Genomic DNA, 13,578 nt, shown 5'->3' with positions numbered 1-13,578 from the left:
CCATGTTCAGAAACAATTACGACAACGATGCGGTCACTTTGTATGGTCCATCAAGCTATTTTATCTTTTTTATAAAGCTCTCTCATCGCTAATATATACTGTTTGTCTGAAATAGCTCGCCGCAGGGCCGGATATTCCAGGTTGAATATGCACAGGAGGCAGTCAAACAAGGATCAGTTGTAGTGGGACTGGTCAACAAGACACACGCCGTCCTGGTCGGTTTAAAGGTTAGAACTACCGTTGAATCTGATTCCTGGCGTTGCGGACAAGGAAGCTCAAAAACTGACTCTTGTCGTGGCTTCTTGCAGAGAAATGCCGAAGAACTGTCCTCGTATCAGAAGAAGATCATCGAGATCGACTCTCACATGGGCATTGCTATTGCCGGTCTGGCATCAGACGCTCGTGTCCTTTCCAACTTCATGAAGCAACAGTGTCTCGGCTCCCGGATGACTTACGGCCGCCCCCTCCCCGTGGACCGTATCGTTACGCAGATCGGAGATCGCGCTCAAACCAACACTCAGCATTACGGCAAGCGGCCGTACGGTGTAGGTCTGCTCGTTGCGGGTGTCGATGAGGCCGGGCCCCATCTGTTCGAATTCCAGCCGTCCGGAATGATTCAAGAGATGCTTGCTTGCGCCATCGGAGCTCGGTCGCAGATGGCGCGGACCTACCTAGAGCGGAATCTAGACAAATTCGCCGACTCCAGCCGGGACGAGCTGATCAGCCATGGACTTCGGGCTCTGAAAGAGACCCTTTCTCACGATAAGGAGCTGACTATTGATAACACATCCGTGGGTGTTGTGGGTCTTGCCGGAGAAGGAGCCCAGGGCAAGATTGAGAGCTTCAAGTTGTATGATGGTCAAGATATCTCACCACTGCTGGAAGCCTTGGAGCAGGCAGAGTCTGGGGAGACGAAAGAAGAGGAGTCTATGGAGGTCGATTCATAATTCCTCGAAGCTTAACGCCCATAGAGATGCAAACCTGATTTCTAATTTTTCACGTTGATTATGTAGTCCTGATCTACCGTCCTTTAATTGTTACACTCCGGTATCAGCAGCGTAATGCGATGAAGTTATGCGAATGCTCACAGATACCTTATTGCATATTTAAAGTATCATCGATTCGTAATGAGTAATTTCGACCTTCGCTTTTGCTCTGATCTTTCTAGATCTATTCTACCCTGGCGTGTACCAAAACTACCAATGCCAAAGTCGTATCCTCATCAGATAAGGGATCGCGACGGCTGATGTAGCTTCGGCCGGTGCTCTATAAAACTATCTGCTTATTTATTCCTCACCCCAATCCAGGTCCATTCGACCATTGGTGCTCTTGTACTCCAACAACTTAGGCAGCACCTCGCGGGGATCCTTCACCGCGATCAGAATGTCGGCGTTCGCAGCACCAATATAGCCCTCCTTGACAGCCGTCTGCACCCACGACAGCAGTCCATCCCAATACCCATTAACATTCAGCAGCACAATCCCCAGACGGTGAATCCCCAACTGACTCCACGTAGTCATCTCCATGACCTCCTCGATGGTACCGAATCCACCAGCCAGCGACACGAATCCAGAACCCGGGCCGCCCTCTCGCACCTTGGTAGCCATCAGACGCTTCCGCGTGTGCATGTCCGGCACGATCGTCGTGATGCCGTAGTCGGACTCCTTGAGCAACGACGCCTGGTCGAGGGGCTCCTTCATGACGCGCTCGGCGCCCTTCCCGCTGCTCTCCGTCGGCTGTTCTTCCTGCCGGGTGTTATCATAGCCCGGCTCGACGCGGACGAGCGCGCGCGGGATCACACCGTGAACGGCCTGCGGTCCGGAGAGTGAGACGAGAGTGCGGGCCAGCTCGCCCATCAGGCCCTTTGTGCCGCCGCCGTAGACCAGCTGGACGTTGTTCTTGTGGAATTCGCGAGCCAGCGCGCGGGCTGTTTCCATGTGAACGGGGTCAGTTCCGGCCACTGAGCCGCAGCTGGGGATCGGTTGGAGTTAGTGACTTGTCTTTGCGTGGATATGGAGCACTGGGAGATGCGACGGGCTGTGTGTTTGGTGGGGGCGGGGAGGAGGGGCATCATGGAGTTGCGATGCTTACAAGACGCAGACAACTGCGGGTTTGTCCTGTTGAGCGGCCGTCATGGCTGTTATTGCTCGATTTTGTGTCGAAATCGGTGAATATGCTTTGTTCAAAAGATGGTGGCGCTGAGCGAGTTCGGCCAGTGCCTGTAACTATATTGAAGTGTTGGGCAGAGACAACGGAGATATATATCCAATGGGTCAGACTGACTCAACCCCACAGGATCCGGCCAAATCACTGCAGACAAACAGGTTCATGGTCTTCCTCGCTTGATATCGTCTGCATTATTATCGCATTGCATCACAGAATATAATATCAGAGGTTATATCCATCCAGAGTTATGGTTCACCGACTCTTGGTGATTTTCCTGTGAGCCATCTGCAAGTATACGAATCTTACACTCCTAGGCCATGTTGTCCTTGCAGCAGTCAAACCATCGCATCGGGCGCATGGGGATATCGATTACTCTTACAATGTTAATCTCCAACGTGTCGTAGTATTTCCTGAGATTGGGATGTTGGGAAATCCTGAGTCGCAAAATGTAACTCAGTTACGTTCTCATGTTGGGTATCTTGAATAAAGGAATACGGCAGTTTCAACTTCCAGCTCGACCTTTCTTCTTCTTCAATCTGCTCTCGTCGGAACTCAACGGAGTGCCCACCTTCTCCGGCACCTTCCCAGGGGTATCGACTCTCACAACGGGTGTTTCAGTCCTCATGGGCACCGGAATCGGTGGCTGCTTCGCTGCCCCGGTTTCGGTTGATTTAGACATGATAAAAGACCCAGGCTCACCCACCAACGGACTCTCATCCATATATTCGTTTTCGTATCGAACAAAAAGATTGAATGACTCCGCAAGTGTCCTCGTATCCTGGAATGTTGACGCAGTGTTCCCCGTCTGCGATCCCACAAGGGGAACTCTTGCCGAGTTCTCTGCGTCAGGCATTGGAGTGTTCTCCTTGCTCTGTTGAGAGGCAAGTCCGGGTTGGCCGCCATCTGCTGGCTTCGGGGCCGGCGGTAGATAAGTATGTCCGTGCGACGGCGTGAAAGTAGGCAATGTCGAAGCGGTTTTCAATAGACTGGTAAGAGATGTGACAGCCGAGAGCTGCGCGAGGTATTTTAGCTTGACTCCCTTCCTATTTTGCGCAAGGGAGAGACGGCTGCAAACGTACAATGCGGTTTCCCACGACACTCGCTACGGAGGGCGCCATGTAGATGCAATCTCCCACCACAAAAAAGGTTGAAAGCACCACTATCTCATCTTCCTGGCCTGCCCGCTTTCTTCGCATTTGCTTGTGAATCACCCATATGTTCGAGGGCTCGTGGGCGAATTTAGTGTCAGACTGCGCGGCGGCTTGCAATGGATCGTACGCAACGACAAATTCCAGTCCCTGCATGGTCCGTAGTCGGTTCTCAAAGGCTTCTCGTGTCTCGACGAAATGGCGAAAAGCTTCATTGTAGTTGGCCTGGATGACGAGTGAGGCATTGTTCGAGGTGGCATCAAAGAAAGGTGATTCTGCGAAGTAAAACAAGACTTATCATTACTCATAGTCAGCATGCGTATCTCAAACTTGATCTTCTAATTTCTCCTAAGAATTGCTCCTACTGTTGTTTGAATGGAGGAACCCTCCCATCATTTGGACGTGCGGGGGAGATCGCCAAAGGATCTCTTCCATTGACGCATCTTGTTGGACCGCCATTGTGTAACTCTCGATTTTTAGGACTTGATATTTCTCTTCCAGAGGGTCTAATGATAAATCAGAAGCTTCGATTGCCCTATGGAAGTTGCTTTAGTGAGTATTCTTCTGGTGATGTTGATTGATGCCGCAAGCTCTCTGCGGAGATCGAAAGCGATATTTGCACTGTTTGCATATATTGCTTCATAGATCTAGATATAACCAACCTGACTCCTACCGCGAATGTGGTTTTTTATATATAACATATATGGGATAATTGAACTCGATGCTAAGATCCATGTTTATACTATCTATATTTGTGTGTATGTGTTTGAGGTATTTCCAAATATCCTGAACGCCATGCCTGGAAACCCCAACGCTGAATGTTGAATGCGACCCTCTATCATCTAAGCCAACCTCTAAACAGCCTGCAAATGTTGAAATGATTCATGTGGCATCGTGATCAAAAGCGAAAGACATTCACGTCTTCCTTGAACACCTCCTTCGTCATTTGGACGGGGCGAATATACCGCAAACAGTACGGAGCTTTGTCAACATCTCATCCCACTCGCCTTCGGGGGTGCTCAATGTCGTCACTGCTCCTCCGGCACCGATTCGCCAAAGCTGCTCATCTTCCTGATCCTGCGAGCAGGTAAACGCCGTACGGATGAGGACCGAGAAGCTCCCACCGCCTCCCAGGTCTAGATAGCCCATGACGCCAGAATAAACACCACGCTTGCGATTCTCAATGGAACTGAGGTGCATGCATGAACGTTCCTTGGGAGCACCAGTCATTGAGCCGGGTGGCAGACATCTTTGCAACGCAGTCAGTCCATAACCAGACATGTTCGAGGACCGCAACTGCGGCATATCCCGCACAGCAAAACCGGGACGGTTCCGGTCGACTTGAGCTTTGACATGGGTGATCATTTGATAGACACGTCCGTGATCCTCTACCTCGAGCAGCTTTTCAACGCGGACGCCTGCGGAGCCACATATGCCATAGAGATCGTGGCGGATGAGATCTGCGATCATCAAATTCTCGGCCATCTCCTTTGTTGAACTCAAGATTTCTTTGGCCTTCTCCAGGGTCATATCAGCACTCTTCCTCACAGTACCCTTCATTGGCTTCATCTCGAGAGTGGAGGATCGGTCCCAGTTGAGGAAGCATTCGGGGCTGCTGCTGACGATCTTGACGTGTCCCAATCGCGCGAAGCCACTGAATGCGGCAGGATTGTACTTCCTGAGGCGCTTGTACAGCTTCCAGGGGAAGTTAACACGACCACTATGGGTAGCGGGTGAGGGTAACTTGATCGATGTTTCACAGGTGAGACATAGTTCGTACGATTCACCAGCCTCCAGTTCCGCTTGACAGGCCCTAATCTGATTTTGATAGGCCTCCTCTGTCGGAAACTGTGTGATGCTCTGCGTGAGTATGGAATCCAAAAACTCTGTATCTGCATCAAGGGTGCTCAATTGGACCAAGGTTTGGCGAATGGCGAGATCCTGTAGTGATTGCGCAGTCTGATCAAGCCATTTATTTGACAGATCATCGTCGGCTCGCGTCGACTGAACGGTGATTTGGCCCGTTTTGTTATCAACCACAACACTCCTTTCGACCCACAGAAGGCTCGCATCAGCTGGATCCTCCCCGAAATTATTGCTAGCAGGGTGAATTTCCGCAGCTGATTTGGGGCGAGCAAGGCATGCCAGCCCCATCTCATACGAGAAATATCCTAGGAATCCTCCCCAGAACGGAACAGTGAGACTTCCTGAATCCACCTTCTTCATATCCATGACAAACCTCATCACGTCCCAGAATTGGGGGACTGACAATGACCTTTCAGTGATGTTCTCCGTGGCTGCAGAGTTCGTGAAAGCGCTGTCTGGGGAATAGCAATCCTGTAGCTTCTCTAGAAGCAACTTCTGAGTCTCTGCGGAGTACTCCAGCCTCCAGCTGACGGGTGTCGGCACTGAGATTATGCTATACCTTCCATTTGACTGGAACAACACCGTCGGTGAATCTGGGGCATTCAGGTGCTCGCATATCGATTCAGCGTCCAGAGTCTTGGCTGTGAGAGTACGATAGGCAGAACGAGAGGACGCGCTCGCGCTCCAATTCAACATTGTGAAAGCAGCATCTGGGAGGGAGTTTTCATCGCCTGAGCGCGAGGAGATGATATAATCGGGGAGAGCACCATAGCCTCCGCGCCCAGTTTTTCTGTTGTAGTTGAGAGACATATCCCACCATCTCTTGAGCACTTGGGTGCAGGCTTCCCTGTCAGATTTGCAGGACTCTGGATGAAACTGTACACCCCAAAATGGCTTTCTCTTGTGGCGAACAGCCATGGGAATCTGGGTATTCCCTTCCTCGAGAGAGAACCAGGCCAGTAAATCAAGGCTCCTGGAAGCAAAGTAGTTTTCATGCTGAGTTTGACGATCCTCAACCCTCTGAGTCGAAAGTTCCGGAAGATCCACCTTGGCATATAGCGAATGGTAGAGTGTCACCTCGACATCTCGCATGCCTTCAAAAATGTCTTTCTTGGCAGTTGTGATGCGATGGACCTGTCCATGCAGCGGATATGGCAACCGCCCTATGGAGATACCATGGCGAAGACACAAACTCTGAAATCCGAGACAGATCCCGAGAACAGGCAACAGATCCGCATCGTCGAGATTCCAGATATCCTGCATGATACCGACATCCTTGGAGATATTCGGGTTGCCAGGCCCGGGACCCAGCACAACAGCTTCGAAATGCTGCAGATAATCGACCATGTTACCGTCGGGCCAGTCCGAATCGATAGTCATCACCGTGACCTTGACGTCGAGAATCTCCTCCAGCATGGCAACAACGTTGAAGGAGAAGGAGTCGTATGCATCGATGTATAGGACATTCCTTCGAGCTGGAGTGTTGCTATTCACTCTGGACGGCTGATTGACATCTCCTGCCGCCTCATAACCACTCAGGAGTGGCGCCATTGTGCCTTCGCCCACAGGGCTGCGAGATGTACCTGATGGGCTGTGATCGAGGAAAGAACAACACCAAAAAAAGTGCCAGCAGTCTCAAGAGAGCACGAATAAACCGAAGAGTTGATATACAAAATTTCGAGACGTAAACCCGGGATTTTTAAGATTCATTCATAGAGAATCCTGAAGGGTGGCGAGACAGAACCTCCTTCCTGGGGGGGTCAGTCAATCCGTTACTCTGCCATTTCGAGAAAACACGTAGTATGGTTAACAGGTACAATAGATCAAGGATGGATCTGAATACAGAAATGCAGAACCGAATAAATGGAAATCCGAGGGGAATAACCAGGACAATGCTAGTGAGAGAGCATCTCGATATCTACTGATCGGGGAAAAAAAAAAGTAGTCTGGACGAGAAGAAGTGGAGCGGCAATCCACGGAACACTTTGGTCGCTGTTCCTTTGGGTCTCTGCGCCTCCGATAACCTTCTTTTCTTCTGCTTCTCGATTCGAAATAATAACCTTACGATATCGGTTCTAGAATGAGGGTTCCATGAGAAATGAACGTGTTTCAAGGGTCTGTGGCGAACTCTTCTTCATAAGGTGTTTTTTGTCTCACTCGGCCATCAACCCAGAACGCTTGTATTATTAGAAGGAAAATGAGTTCATATGTTCAGGATCATAAGGCTTAGGATTGATTATATATACCTCTAGCTCAATCTATAGTTCAGCTCTATCCTGTACATAGTTTGAGAGGCGACTTCTATAAACTTCGCGACTGAAAAAGCCAACTCTGACTTGGAGAGTATCACTCAGCCAACATGCAGCATTTCGACAAACCATGTAGATAAACAAAATCGTCAACGTCGTAAGATCAGTCATACACTCGAGTTCGAGCTTGGTTTGCTAACACTGGCCAGCTTGGCTGCTAACTTGGGGAAATATTGAGCCACGAAGCCCTCGCTGTAGCAAGTCAGTATTGATCACGGATGACCATATCGATAGAGATCTTCGTACCTGTAGTAACTATGGGCTGAACTATGATCCCCCACCAGGTTGTGCGCCAGTTCATGGCAGAGGATGACCCACCAATATACCATCGCTTCGGATCGATCCGCAGCTTGGTTCTGAAGCAACTCCTTCTCATGTAACTGCTGGAAATAGAAGTAATTGCAGAAGATACTGCCAGCCCGGTTGAAGGCTATGGTCTTACCACCGGGGTCATAGAAGACACTGAGAGTATCAACTCGCAATGAAAAGACACTGGCACACTCGATCAACATGGAAGCAAACAGGTTGATCCCAGCATTGTTTTGAGACAAGAATGCGGACCGATCAGATAGTGTTTTCACGAAAAGAACATGGATTCCGCAGGGAAGCGTCGCCACGAACTCCAAATCATGGCTTGGCTTTTCGTCACAGTACGACTTCGTCTCAGTAACTTGGTTTGTCTCCGGCCGACTATACAAGCCCGAAGACCCATGAGGTCGGCAAGACTGAATAGCAGAGAGTAGTTCCGAGTGAAGTCGATGTGGAGGGTTGACAGATGCTGGTTCCTTCGGACGCAGTTTCTGCGGATCTTCTGCAGAATAGGGAGGGGGAGGGGTAGAGGTAGTTGTAGGATCCGGTGTACCTGAGCCTTGTGACGCTGATGGATCTCCTCCTCCAAGAGGATTCCAATTTGAACGACCACCCTCTAACCCAAACCGTTTCGTCAAATTGGCAAATAACCCACGCGGACGTCGATCTTGACCAGCCTCTGCTTCTTCGGGTTGTATGTTGCGAGTACTATCCCGGTTAGTCGGCGAATCTGGAAAGTCACCCGGCATCAGGGGCTGGGCAGTCTTTTCTGTATGCTGTTCCTGGGCTTGAAGTTGTGCTTGTTCCTTTGCCCAAGCTGCCTCCCTCTCTTTAAGACGTTCTTGCTCCTCCTCCAACTGTTTTTGACGCCGATCCTCGGCCACCCTAGCTTCGTGGGCCTTTTGCTTGAGTATACGCTCCACATTATATCCTCGGGCCTTGAGTTCTAGGAGGTCGGTCTTCAACAACATTTCCAAGGTGAGTGTAGAGTGCAGCTTTGGTCGTACGAGAATGAGATGCACAAGAGCTTGACTAATTTCATATAGGTCATATTTGCCGGGGCAAATCCACAGAACCCAAGTCCGCGAGTTCTGAGTGATAATAGCACTGCGCTTCTGGGTGTGAGACACCCGCCGTCCTTTGAGAGACCGGGTGAGGGAGATTGAGTTTACCACTTGAACCTGGAGATTCTTCTCCAGCCATCTAACATCGTGACGTATCGAATTAGGAGATTGATCATGCAGGAACAGCCTTGTGCGTTCGTTAATCAGCTTGTTCAACTTAGCTGCTGGTCGCTGATCAGCCGCTACGGCACCCCAATTAGCACGCTCCTCAACCAATCCACTTAATGGAATGGCTCCAAGAGCGAGATAAAAATTCTCCAGCATTTCCTCTTGCGGTGCAGCTAGCAAATGCTCTTTGAAGAGGTTGAAACTCTGAAAGTCATCTACCACGACTGCGTCTTTGGCGGCTGTCAGAGTCCATTCTTTAATGCTCTGATCTTCAATCTCGTCATCATCAGACCCTAAGAGATCCTTTTGAGATTTTTCTTGAGCTAGAGAAGAGATATCTCGACTTGCCAGAAGAAAAGCTGATCTTTTCATCTCAAGGAAAAGCTCTTTGTCTCTTTTGAAAACAGCGAGATGCTCCGCGAGACTTCTCAGGAGCTTGAGATATTTGTCAGCGCTCTGAAATGTAGAGGAGATTCTGGCCGGTTCTTTCACGAGCATGTACGCGAGTTCGGTCTTTGTGGGTTCCCTCTTGGAACCAACCGCCATGAGAAAGAAGTTTGCCTCTTGCCCAAAGTCTACAAAGTCGAAAATATCTCGATAGTCTTCGCTTTCCCCGAGGTAGCATAGTTTTGGAGCCACGCGACGAACGGCCGGACTTTGCTCAGGTGCATCCTTCTTTCCGATTGGAATTATCAGTGCACTGCCAGTGCGCTCGATATCTCGAGCCCTTAGCTCTGACACTCTCCCAGCAAGATATTTGAACAAAACTCTTGCGTCTCGCTTTGTGGATGGTGGATGACAAATGAGGCGATCAAGGCATTCAGTGAGAGCCGGGTGCTGCTTCACCCCAAACTTGGAAGCATGAGGATGAAGGTCACGCCGCAGAATCTTGAAGCCAAAGAATGTAGCACCGTCGTCTGTAAAACATTTACTTGGGGTGCTGATCTCGCTAGCACCTTCGATGGGTAGAAATGGAAGAGTGATAGGACTGCAATCGAACGTAGCGTAACCACTCGTGTGATATTCGGAGATGTAGTACGACATAGCTTTTCCATGCAGCACCCAGTCGTTCGCAGCAGCGGCTTTTGACATTATTTCTATTAGCTCGGCTGCTGAAGGAAAACTTCTCAAGCCCAACATAGCCAAGAATTTCCCTTCAATGCTGCCGGGCTGATAATTCCCAGGCCACTCAATGATTGGGAGACCTAAAGCTCGAAGAGAATCTTTCGGTTCAAAGAGTTCGTAGATCTTGTAGCGCGTTCGATTGGGCGACTTGGAATCTCCCGACCCTTCGGCAGTGCAGATGCTTGTTTTCTTCAGCTTTTGGATGTCATTTGCGGGGATGTCATCGCGAACAGAAGCAAGATAACGTATCAGATCGACATGACTCCACTTTCTCTCGTGCTCGCTCTTGCTATCAGCAATTTGGGGATTGTTATTTAAAAGTCGTTCGAAGATGACACCAAGTTCAACAGTCTTGCGAACACCAAGCGCCCCCAGAAACTTCTCCTTAACACCATTGAGGCCATGAACGACAGGAAGATCATCGAACAACCGGACCGATGAGAAATATGTCTCTGCGGGCCGTCTCATCCCAAGCTTGGTAGGAATGATTGTGTGAGGCTGCAGCAAAGTGACTATTGCCTGTCTTGACGGCTGGCTCAAGCTGTTATCCCATTGCTTTGACAACACAGGTAAGATCTGCGCAGAGAATGACGCTGTCTGCGTTATATCCTGTTCCAAAGGGAGAATATTCCGTTTGCCGGCGTTGTTGACAAGCCACCGAATCCAAGAAACTGTCTGCAGTTCAACCCATCCGAGCGCTTCTAATTCCTGTTTCGCAAGAGACTTGATGTATTTAAATGGCATGACCGAAGGCGGCACCGGAAACTCAACGGGAATTCGCTGCGGATTTAGATAATTATTCACGTCCGCGAAGACAAGGAGCCGGGTAGGATTGCCTTCATCATCTTCATCGTTTGCCACTGCAACACTCAGCAGGCTTTGGATTGAAGATTGATCAAGCTGGCCCGATAGAGCTTTTCGCCCTAGCCACTTTAAAAATTCAGTGATCTGGGCTGGCCGCAGCGTACTGGCTTCTAACTCCCGCTTGATGTCCGACACTGTGACTTCGGTGACCAAACCAAAGTCAGTGAGTTTTCCAACAAAATCCTTTGCGCCTGACACAAGTTCATCGGGCAGGACAGGTATAGAGTCCATGAAACTCAAATCTTTGGGAGCGATGCGTGCCTGATGACTCTGTATGATACCACATGTTGATAATATCTCGATGGAGGCGTTCTTATTACATGTCCAGAAAGAATCTTCAATGGTCTGACCCAAAAGCGATGACGGTGTCGATTCGCGGAAGACGAATTGATTTGCCGTGTATATCGCTTCGGGCAGAACCCCAACGATGTCATTCTTCCGAACTTTCGATGACTTGGATGAGTCCAGCTTGGACAAGATCCTTGACTTAATTGACGCCATTTCTGCAGACCAGGCAACCCGACAAACAATGCCTGCTGCCCTCAGCATCTCGAGATTCCATTTGCTGATATAACGTGTGTTGAGGTCAATGCTTTCTCGCTCAACTGTTGGTATCACCGAGGGTGCAGATATGTGGGCATTTAGTCCTGTAGTTTGATGTGTGGGGAACCCTATAAAGATTCTTCCAGCTTTGGTGGGTAAGATGGATGATAAGACCTCTGACTGTAGCGCTGACGCTCCAGATGCTATGTCCGTATCGTATGAAGGGGTCAGGACCGCAAGGGTTGTTTTCTTCGGTGGCGGTTTGCGTGTGGCTCGTTCCAGCTCACTGCTCAATGAGTGGCTGATCGAACACTGAATGCTTGCAGTACTAATATGTAAGAAAACGGATGCCTTGCAGATAATTGACAAGTCTTCAGAATCAGCAACACTATTCTGCTTTTCGATTTTCGCTGGCTTCTCTTGTGCATTTTGGCCAGTGAGCCGTGAGAAAAACGTCCGCAAGGAACCTGTCGTATCCCTCAAACTATCCAACCGGAAAACGCTTGCGGTTGAGTTCCATTCAACAACTCGCATCCAGGCTGCGTCGACCTGGACAACCTCTCGAGCGATGCTTGTGACTTTCATCAATCCCTGGGGCGTCTTGGTTTCGATATCTCTCGGAATGGAAAGATCAATGCTAGGAGCCGCTTTCTTCGTGAGTCGCGAGAGATTCCAGTCGTCAAGCCATAGTTCGATGCTTTCAAGACTGACAAACGTAAGGCTGCTTGAGAGGAATTGACATAGCTGTAACAGGGACGGAATCGGCGAGGAGTCATTGCGATAATCAAGAACAAATGTTGTCTCCGGATTTGACTCCTCGCTCAATTGCAATCGCCGTGTGAATAGTGCATTACCCTTCCAGTAGAACGCCATGGCATCTTTCCCCGAGGAGACGAATGGCTCCTCGCAGTCATCGAAAACACTGTAGAAGCCCACACCAAAAGCCCCAATCTTCGTTTCATCAGGATTTCCATCCGCGATACGTTTTAATCTTGCCCAATCCTTCTCACTGAACGGAAGACCGTTGTTCGAGATCAACAAACGTTTGAGAGTGTGGTGAGATACAACGTGTTTGATCAGCGTGGTCTGATCGGCGCTGGGAGGTAAAGGTACAGTCGTAGAAGGTAGGGTTTCGAATTTGATGGTGACCTTGGAAGCATTGGCATCAGCCGCATTTTGAATCATCTCTCGCAGGACAGTCCTGATCATATGAGGTAAGCATTTGTTATCGAAACCTAAACCAACACAGGACGCTGCCCGTACCATTTCCCCGAATATCGCGCCAGAACCTTAGAGATAAGGCCCCGTGTGTCGACAGTGACAGCCTCTTCGTCATTGCCCGAGCCCAGCGTTTGCGCTCTTAACGCGTTGAAATCGATATTCTTCGCCATTTAACAGAGATGACCCGAACGCCCATAGAAGAAAGTCGGATGGCTAATCAGGCATCAGACTAGATAGCCTGTACTGTGCCGCTGGTCTCCCCCTTTTGAGATCAAAGAATCGAGTCTCTCGGAAGTTGATGTGATTGATAAACAGTGTATCCCCGGACAACCAAAACAAAGTCTAATGCAGTCCCCCAGATAGTCTATCAGATACAAAATTAGAGAAGACAATAGGGATCGTTATTGTGAGCAAGAATACATGAATAATTAGAAATAGAGAGGAAATCAGGGGCGACAAGCATATAAAGACAATGAAACAGCAGCCTGGATGGCAAATGTCACGTCTGCTTGTCGGAGACTGCGGAGTTAACCAAGGCTATCGCTTATCACCACGTGCAACTCACTTATGTAAGACGGAGCTACCCCATGACAGAAACAATACCGTCGACGATAAGAACCAAGAGTGCAGTGATTATCGAATTGCCGTGGAGAGAGCTACATAGTTCTTATTTGTTGTTGCTCTCGAAAGTGGCCGCTCTTCATTCGTTCTGCTGTCTCTTATAATCAGATCGTCTTGGGGATCTTGTGCAGGTCGCAAAATCTCTGTTTTCATTCTTCATTGTATGATCTTCAT

General features: G+C 49.4%; 5 protein-coding genes across 5 annotated transcripts; 1 reads left to right on the top strand and 4 right to left on the bottom strand.

Annotated features, from left to right (window-relative positions):
* Positions 1 to 2: 2 nt before the first annotated feature.
* Positions 3 to 947, top strand: pre5 (proteasome core particle subunit alpha 6; the record flags this gene model as incomplete). Its single annotated transcript, XM_001270067.1, has 3 exons — positions 3 to 40; positions 116 to 227; positions 309 to 947. 3 exons carry the CDS (start codon positions 3 to 5, stop codon positions 945 to 947), a joined length of 789 nt encoding a protein of 262 aa, XP_001270068.1.
* A 339-nt stretch (positions 948 to 1,286) lies between these two features.
* Positions 1,287 to 2,135, bottom strand: ACLA_095740 (LOG family protein; the record flags this gene model as incomplete). The annotated part of the gene is made up of 2 exons (XM_001270066.1): positions 1,287 to 1,971; positions 2,092 to 2,135. The coding sequence occupies 2 exons, from the start codon at positions 2,133 to 2,135 to the stop codon at positions 1,287 to 1,289; spliced, it is 729 nt and encodes a 242-aa protein (XP_001270067.1).
* A 533-nt stretch (positions 2,136 to 2,668) lies between these two features.
* med6 (mediator complex subunit MED6) lies at positions 2,669 to 3,773 on the bottom strand (the record flags this gene model as incomplete). The annotated part of the gene is made up of 3 exons (XM_001270065.1): positions 2,669 to 3,178; positions 3,246 to 3,589; positions 3,680 to 3,773. 3 exons carry the CDS (start codon positions 3,771 to 3,773, stop codon positions 2,669 to 2,671), a joined length of 948 nt encoding a protein of 315 aa, XP_001270066.1.
* Positions 3,774 to 4,256: 483 nt separating this feature from the next.
* pabA (aminodeoxychorismate synthase pabA) lies at positions 4,257 to 6,731 on the bottom strand (the record flags this gene model as incomplete). Its single annotated transcript, XM_001270064.1, has 1 exon — positions 4,257 to 6,731. The coding sequence occupies one exon, from the start codon at positions 6,729 to 6,731 to the stop codon at positions 4,257 to 4,259; it is 2,475 nt and encodes an 824-aa protein (XP_001270065.1).
* An 865-nt stretch (positions 6,732 to 7,596) lies between these two features.
* Positions 7,597 to 12,953, bottom strand: ACLA_095710 (histidine kinase-like ATPase domain-containing protein; the record flags this gene model as incomplete). The annotated part of the gene is made up of 3 exons (XM_001270063.1): positions 7,597 to 7,681; positions 7,736 to 12,763; positions 12,826 to 12,953. The coding sequence occupies 3 exons, from the start codon at positions 12,951 to 12,953 to the stop codon at positions 7,597 to 7,599; spliced, it is 5,241 nt and encodes a 1,746-aa protein (XP_001270064.1).
* Between the last annotated feature and the right edge of the window lie 625 nt (positions 12,954 to 13,578).

This window comes from Aspergillus clavatus, genomic scaffold, assembly GCF_000002715.2.
Source record: "Aspergillus clavatus NRRL 1 1099423829804 genomic scaffold, whole genome shotgun sequence".
NCBI classification, from domain to species: Eukaryota; Fungi; Ascomycota; class Eurotiomycetes; order Eurotiales; family Aspergillaceae; genus Aspergillus; species Aspergillus clavatus.
The sequence above is the reverse complement of the archived record's forward strand: the minus strand, read 5'-3'. Positions and strand labels throughout refer to the sequence as shown.